General features: G+C 36.9%; 1 protein-coding gene across 1 annotated transcript in view; it reads left to right on the top strand.

Annotated features, from left to right (window-relative positions):
- Nucleotides 1-8776, top strand: part of LOC107556589 (serine/threonine-protein kinase/endoribonuclease IRE1-like) — a 32598-nt gene that overhangs the window by 75 nt on the left and 23747 nt on the right. Inside the window, exons 2-8 of the mRNA XM_016239720.1 lie at nucleotides 983-1071; nucleotides 1606-1678; nucleotides 1890-1962; nucleotides 3193-3315; nucleotides 5002-5103; nucleotides 5184-5445; nucleotides 6799-6877. Coding sequence (XP_016095206.1) covers nucleotides 983-1071; nucleotides 1606-1678; nucleotides 1890-1962; nucleotides 3193-3315; nucleotides 5002-5103; nucleotides 5184-5445; nucleotides 6799-6877 — 801 coding nt within the window. The remainder of the gene's footprint in view (nucleotides 1-982; nucleotides 1072-1605; nucleotides 1679-1889; nucleotides 1963-3192; nucleotides 3316-5001; nucleotides 5104-5183; nucleotides 5446-6798; nucleotides 6878-8776) is intronic.

The raw sequence follows: 8776 nt of genomic DNA, 5'->3' as shown, positions 1-8776 counted from the left end.
ATGTAAGTGAGGATAGCAAAATAAAGTAAACTGACAAATTATACCAAAAATTTCTTCTTACAGTGGACTACCAGTAAAACTGATACAAATTTGGGACCAAAAATTATTCAGACAGAGTCTGGGGGAAAAAACTAAAGTTGAGGTTTGCATGAAGCTGGATGACAGCATCTCCAGGAGACTACAGTCTGTACTGTCATACTAACAGCTGTCTAATTTTTGGTTGATTGTAATCCATACCTTTCTATCAAAGTTATCTAAAATTATCAAGCTGAATTTGTTCTGACACAGGTTAACTCTGAGTTCTTGTTATATTTAAAATTTTAGTTTGACTGTATCTATTTGATAAATGAAGTTAATCAACTAACATTATACGTACTCTTTTGGTTTCTGTACCCAATATTTAAAAAATTTACAAATAATAAAATTATTGGTATCGGTACTCGGTATCGGCAAGTACCAAAAATAAAAGTATTGGTATCGGGCGAGTACTGGAAAAAGTGGTATCGGTGCATCCCTAATTAAAGGGTTTCATGAAAAAGACAGTTTTTAGTACTTCCTTCTAAAAGGAATTCAGCAGAATTCTGTTTTCAACCACGTAGTGTTTATTATTGGTTTCAAACACTATATATATATATATATATATTTGTGTATACCAATATATTGCCAGGGCTTATAATTACCAGAATGATGTTTGCCATTTTTTTTTTTTTTTTTTTTTTAAAAAACCCCCCGTGTTTTTAGACAAACACCACTGGTTTAACTTTAAAGTATTGTATTGTGTCATGAGATCAGTATACCGTTACATCTGTTACTAGTAATAAATGCACTGTATAAACATTTGCATTTAAAATATTTTTCTAGCAAGATATTAATAATTCTCTCATAGTTTGTAAAAATATTTTGTCTCAAAATCTTGCATCAGTGCGATAGATAGATAGTGCAAGATAGAGAGCATCTCCCCTGTAAAGCTGTGTGTTTGCAGGGCTTTTGCGGCAGCAGTACGGTGTCTGTACCAGAGAGTCTGCTCTTTGTGTCCACACTGGACGGGAACCTTCACGCCGTCAGCAAGAGGTCAGGAACAATCAAATGGACTTTAAAAGAAGGTACGTATATGTGCTTCTTTCAAGACCAGTCAGTTGTGTATCAAAATACTCGTAGCACATTGCAAACTGCAATGATACCAGTGGACGCCCAGTGAGCCTGTGAAAGTGAATACCAGCACTATTGTTTGCTGGTGTGTAATATTGTTATCAGTGGTTCTCAACTTATTCAACTTATTTACTTATTTAACCCATACAGGCTAAGATACTGCTTCTGGTAATTTTTCTGTAATTATGGCAAAGCCGCTTGTTTGCATATGTTTTAGATTGTCTACTATTCTAATATAGCAAATTAATTAACTGTGATTCACTTTGTGATTTCATAAGCTTCAAGAACTGTTTGTTCTTCAATAAAAATTTGAACAATTCTTCATAGTACTCAATACCCATAGCAGTACAGGAAAAAGAGACATTCAAATTCAACTGAAAAGTGTCTAGCATTTTGTTTGAAGAAAAAAAATATATTAAGGCCAGGATTTGAGTGGTATATTAAAATTTTTTACAGGCCTGCATTCCTCCCAGACCCCAATGATGGCAGTTTGTACTCTCTCGGAGGGAAAAATAATGAGGGTTTGACGGTGAGAGATAACGTCTTTTCATTTCTCATGAAGGACTTCCTCATTCTCTGGAATCTAAGCATAGATATAATTCTCATTTCTTAACTTTAGAAATGAGAAATGTCATTTTGAAGCGAAACATCTGAGGTGCTTTTACCAAAAGAAAAAAGTTTCTAAGTGTAATTTTAGATGGAGTAACAAATATTATATCTAATATTTGGGGATGTTTCAGAAACTGCCGTTCACCATTCCTGAGCTGGTCCAGGCATCTCCCTGTCGCAGTTCTGATGGCATCTTATACACGGGTGAGAGACTTATTCTCATTCATTCTTTTGTAATTATTCATCTAAAGTTCCATTCAACCAAGCATCACTATTACTATGCCTTATAGATAAGTTAGAGATTTAAACAAACCCATAACCATAAATAATAAACATTGTTTTTCAACATGATTAGAGTGTCAGGCAGCAGAGGTTGATGTTTGAGGAAATGGCCAGTTCCTAGTGGCCTCCCTGTGGTTGGGAGGGTGTGTGGGCGATGTGGGATTGTTTCATGATCTCACTGCAAACACCACAAGAAGACGTGTCTGTACCACCCTTTCTTAACTCATAAATGTGCAAATCACAAGGCACAGCTACATCTATAATGACACCCAAAGGAAGAAGGCCAAACACTGATTAAATCAGACTGCAGACAGGCCTGAATGTTAAACAATGAAAATCCCATTTCTTAATCTCTTTAAATGAGACTTATCAAGTTTAAACATCAGCATTTAAGTTCCTCTCTGCAATGAAACTCTTATGTTGAATATCACAGTGTAACCCACAGGAAATAACCTTGTTTCGCTCAAAGCCACACTTGTTTCCAAGCGTAAACATGTGGTGTGTTTGAACTGAAGTGTCGATGCCTGTTTACACATCCTGGAGAGAACATTTACTCATGCTGCATCAGTTATGTGGACTTTTGGTCTTTAAATTGATAAGGGGGAAATTGAAATGGGAAAACAAGAAGCACATGGGAAACCCCTTCAGTGAATATGTAAATGCTCTATCTTTAGCTCTTATGGAATTATTCTTGTTTTATTAGTGTTATTTTTTTTCTTAACATTATTGTATACAGTTCATTTGTGCAAAGTCTTCCAAATAGAAAAATGAACTTTGAACTTTCAAATTTTTTATGTACAGCCTGTGACATGCTGTTGATTACTTTAAAAGATAAGCATTTACATAACATTATTTCAGGTATTGTATATGTTAACATGAGACTACTGTGATAACAAACATACAAGCTTCACATTTCTTTTAATCTGTCCAGAATGTCTTGTCACATACACTTCCATTTTAAGTGCAGGTCTGTACACAAAGTTTTTGTTTTTGCAAACTGAAGAATGGGTCAGAATTATTTTCTGTAGTGCAGATGCTGCACAAAGAGATGATATTAAATTAAACTTTCAATTGAATGAGAATTGCACATTCACAATTGTATGCTAGCCTGTGCTTGAGTACATGAAGGTTTTTTTATATGTTTGCTTGTAGGTAAGAAGCAAGATGTGTGGTATGTTGTGGATCTGCTGACTGGTGAGAAGCAACAAACACTGACCTCTTCCTACGCTGAGATGTTATGTCCATCTTCATCTCTGCTCTACCTCGGCCGCACTGGTAAGGGCCAATACCTGTCCATAGTTCTGACTTTAGGTGAGACCATCTCTGTTTGTGTCTATATGAGCAGAAAAAACTAATATATCTTTAAGACTGGTAGGTAGTGCTTCTTATCAAAATTATAAATGCTGTAATACTGTTACTGGAGAGTAGGCATGTGACTGTATTAATCTTTTACAAATCACGATAATTGATCAAACTTTTATCAGGATTTTCTGTATTATCATGGTATTTAAAGCATTGAATCATACATTTTATTGTTGTGCTTAATGAACATTTAAATCAATCCACAAATAAATTATGATTTATAGACTGCTGAATATACAAAGTATTGCATTTCACATCACTGAACGTTTATTGGTTAAAAATATAAATGAAGACTGTTATGAATAGGGGAGTAATCTTTAAATTACGCAGGATAATTAAAATAACTGACGTTTTTTACATGGCTCTCTAAAATGCGTGATTCTGGTCAATTGCAACATTTAGTAGTCAGATATATTCAGTGTTGTCTATGTCAACACTGTATTTTGTGTTTAATTCAAAAGCAACTGGCCCATTTCAAAATTGTAAAAGGACTGTCCCAGTTTAAATGCAAGTAGAAAACGTATATATTATAAGTATACTCACTCAGGGACTTGTTTAGTTTAATTTACCTGAAAAGATTTTAGATTTTTTTTATCATATGTTAATTGAAAAAGTCTTGTATAATTTTATCTGCTGTATTTTTGTGTTTATGTGTTTGTAACTCTTGTATCATTCTAACTCAGTTTTGCCATTAAGATAGCCTTAGATGCTGACATGGCAATAAAAATAAATTACTACTACTCAAGATTGAATTGAAAAAAGGTACCAGAGAACTTAATTTAAGTATTTATGTTACTGTAATATTGCTGCACCCTGTCATTATGTCTTGCATAACACAAGCAAAGACATGTTCACACTCATTCTCCCAAGTATTCATATGTGCATAATATATCACAATTGCGAATTTTCATTCTAAGATACACTTTTCACTTCGTAGTAGTAAGCCTTCTCAAGCACTCAGTCAGTTGGGGAGTGTTAAACAGCCCTTAAGCAAGGGTTGCATTAGCACATTCTACATTTTGACTTGTTGGTGGAAATTAGCTAGTGTGTTTTTATAGAAATGTAAACAGTTGTGCTAATATGTTATCTAGAATTGTTAACAGCTCACAATAACAATATTGTGCATATTACAGAATAATGACACCTCACATCTGCTGGAGTCGATACACGTCTAATGCAAAGACATTTTAAAGCCAAAACAACTCTCATATGATCTGAATATCAAATATATTCATTGTTGGTCTTGCTATGAGTATTACACTGAATGTATGAGTCCAAGAAGTCAAAATGTAGAACATACTAATGCAACCCTTGCTTATGGGCTATTTAACACTCCCCAGCCGATTGAGTGTAAAACCTGTGATAAGATGCATAAGATGAGAATTCTTAAGACTACAGGGGTTATAAATGTGTCTTAGAATGAATGTGCGTTACAGAATTTAATACATAATGAATAATAATAATTTCCATTGTTTTACAGAGGTGGTCTCGGGTTACAAAACCGTCAATTAGATGCTTGAGAAGGCTTACGACTACAGGGGTGAAAAGTGTATCTTAAAATGAATTTATTGCTGAGCTGTTGATTGCATTGATCCTCAGAATACACGATCACTATGTATGACACCAAGAGCAGAGAGCTGCGCTGGAACGCTACTTATTCTGACTACGCTTTCACCCTTCCAGACGACGACACCAAACACAGTAAGGCAGCTTTATCAGTTTGAAAACCCTTTCAATCCTCTTTCGTAGCACAACACAACATTGTCTTCTGTGTTTGACAGATATGGCCCACTTTGTGTCCAATGGTGATGGCCTAGTGGTGACAGTGGACAGTGAGTCCGGAGACGTGCAGTGGGTTCAGAATTACAACTCCCCTGTGGTGGCGATCTACATTTGGCAGCGTGAGGGCCTGCGCAAAGTCCCGCACACCAATGTTGCTGTGGAAACTTTGCGTTATCTCACTTTCATGTCAGGAGAGGTGGGCCGCATTACACAGTGGAAGTATCCATTTCCTCGGGAGAAGAAAACCAAAGATAAACTGATGTAAGCAGCCCTTCTAATAAGACGACATAATTTTTGTTTGTGTTTTCCAATGGGGGTAAATTGAGAAAAATGACTGCACATGTTAATTTTTTACAGGTTGTGAAACTGTATTTTGCTTTGTTTCCCTAAAAATAATATTATCCTTCTTAACAATGTTGGTCATCATGTCACTTCCAGCATCAAGTTTCTTGCTGAAATGCCACCTCTTTTATATTTACATGGATGGCAAAGCCACATTTTACTCTCATTTAGCACTAATATTGGACCATGTGTACATAAGTGTACCTGCATGTTGCATCTCCAATATCTAAGCCACATCCTGTCTGTGTTTGTGAAGTGTGGGGAGGAACTGATTCTAGAAATTCAAAGATGCGTAGCCTGCATTTTCAGTATAGATTAAATACTTAAACGCTTTATACAGTCCTGCACTTAAAATGGAACTGTATGGGGCAAGACATTCTGGAGGGTTTAAAAGAAATGTGAAGCTTGTATGTTTGTAAAGCCTTTCATACAACTTTATATTCTGAACTGATCAAGAACGAGACACTTACTGGTATTGGACTGATATTAGTATCTCATGGTTGCAGTATCGGTATTTGTACCAGATAAAAAAAGTGGTATGTAGTAGGGCTGCACAATTAATCGATTACAATTATGAATGCCACAATTACGTAATCGTTCAAAGCGGCAATTAATCGTTCAAAGTCCACTTATGTTATTCTGCATGCTTAAGATGCGTTTTTTTCTTTCTACATGTTATCTTAAGGGTTTTCCCATTATTTTAATTTTAGTTTTAGTATAACATTATAATACAATTCAAATTTTTACTTTTTTATAATTTAAAGAAGAAACCAATCCTATGTATAGTTGACATTTGAGGCTTAATACTATAGAAAAGCACTAAATGTTTTTCAGTTAGTGTTTTCAGCTTGTTTATTTTCATATAAAAATACAGCATGCAGTTGCATTAAACAGTGGTATAAACATCATTCAATGTAAATTGTGATAATCGTAATTAATAATAACAATTACAATTTCAAGGGAATAATCGACAATTATGATTTTTGTCATAATCTTTCAGCCCTAGTATGTAGCCATCCCTAGCTTTGTGGCACAATGTTTAGAGCAGCTCACTTTAGTTTATATATTGCAGTAACGAGTAAAATCAAACTCCACAAATGACTATAGACCTCTTTCTGGGATTGTTGTTGTCATTATGTAAAAGACTGGATGAATAAAGATTAGCCATTGTATAAAACTTAGCAGTTCCTTTGCGAGATGTTTATAGTCAAAGTATGTGACTTTTGAAAACAAAATATGACTAATTTGCTATTTCTGGCTGGTTTCTGACAGGTCCACGTTGTATGTAGGGAAACACTCCTCTGGCCTGTATGCTTCTCCCTCCCTGGTGCATGATGGAGTTACTGTTGTGGTGAGTGGTGTTAAAAACCTTTAAAAATGTCTTCTCATACTTTTATAGAACTACATGGTTAGATTAACTGTAGTCACGCTTATAACCTCAGGGTTTGGCCAACAGTCACTTGATGAGAACAAAACTTGAACTGAATTAAGCTGGATGATTACGTGGTTGTCTAGTGGAAAGTGTAGTCGGAGGTGGAAAGTTATCAATGGCTTCAACTTTTGCGCAAAACGGACGCATCTAGCCCTGCCCAGTCACCTTCTCCAAGTAAGTTACAGTGGCTCTGGCAAACTCACAGGTAGCCAGATTTACTGTAAGACTGACCTCTACCAAACGTGTGAGAAGAGCATGTACAGTGGGTACGGAAAGTATTCAGACCCCCTTCAATTTTTCACTCTTTGTTATATTGCAGCCATTTGCTAAAATCATTTGTTAATTTTTTTTCCTCATTAATGTACACACAGCACCCCATATTGACAGAAAAACACAGAATTGTTGACATTTTTGCAGATTTATTAAAAAAGAAAAACTGAAATATCACATGGTCCTAAGTATTCAGACCCTTTGCTGTGACACTCATATATTTAACGCAGGTGCTGTCCATTTCTTCTGATCATCCTGGAGATGGTTCTACACCTTCATTTGAGTCAAGCTGTGTTTGATTATACTGATTGGACTTGATTAGCAAAGCCACACACCTGTCTATATAAGACCTTACAACTCACAGTGCATGTCAGAGCAAATGAGAATCATAAGGTCAAAGGAACTGCCTGAAGAGCTCAGAAACAGAATTGTGGCAAGGCACAGATCTGGCCAAGGTTACAAAAAAATTCTGCTGCACTTAAGGTTCCTAAGAGCACAGTGGCCTCCATAATCCTTAAATGGAAGACGTGTGGGACGACCAGAACCCTTCCTAGAGCTGGCCATCCGGCCAAACTGAGCTATCGGGGGAGAAGAGCCTTGGTGAGAGAGGTAAAGAAGAACCCAAAGATCACTGTGGCTGAGCTCCAGAGATGCAGTCGGGAGATGGGAGAAAGTTGTAGAAAGTCAACCATCACTGCAGCCCTCCACCAGTCGGGGCTTTATGGCAGAGTGGCCCGACGGAAGCCTCTCCTCAGTGCAAGACACATGAAAGCCCGCATGGAGGACTCCAAGATGGTGAGAAATAAGATTATCTGGTCTGATGAGACCAAGATAGAACTTTTTGGCCTTAATTCTAAGCGGTATGTGTGAAGAAAACCAGGAACTGCTCATCCCCTGTCCAATACAGTCCCAACAGTGAAGCATGGTGGTGGCAGCATCATGCTGTGGGGGTGTTTTTCAGCTGCAGGGACAGGACGACTGGTTGCAATCGAGGGAAAGATGAATGCAGCCAAGTACAGGGATATCCTGGACGAAAACCTTCTCCAGACTGCTCAGGACCTCAGACTGGGCCGAAGGTTTACCTTCCAACAAGACAATGACCCTAAGCACACAGCTAAAATAACGAAGGAGTGGCTTCACAACAACTCTGTGACTGTTCTTGAATGGCCCAGCCAGAGCCCTGACTTAAACCAAATTGAGCATCTCTGGAGAGACCTAAAAATGGCTGTCCACCAACGTTTACCATCCAACCTGACAGAACTGGAGAGGATCTGCAAGGAAGAATGGCAGAGGATCCCCAAATCCAGGTGTGAAAAACTTGTTGCATCTTTCCCAAAAAGACTCATGACTGTATTAGATCAAAAGGGTGCTTCTACTAAATACTGAGCAAAGGGTCTGAATACTTAGGACCATCTGATATTTCAGTTTTTCTTTTTTAATAAATCTGCAAAAATGTCAACAATGCTGTGTTTTTCTGTCAATATGGGGTGCTGTGTGTACATTAATGAGGAAAAAAAATTAACAAATGATTTTAGCAAATGGCTGCAA

Source organism: Sinocyclocheilus grahami, unplaced genomic scaffold, assembly GCF_001515645.1.
Source record: "Sinocyclocheilus grahami isolate Dianchi unplaced genomic scaffold, SAMN03320097.WGS_v1.1 scaffold574.1, whole genome shotgun sequence".
NCBI classification, from domain to species: domain Eukaryota; kingdom Metazoa; phylum Chordata; class Actinopteri; order Cypriniformes; family Cyprinidae; genus Sinocyclocheilus; species Sinocyclocheilus grahami.
The sequence above is the reverse complement of the archived record's forward strand: the minus strand, read 5'-3'. Positions and strand labels throughout refer to the sequence as shown.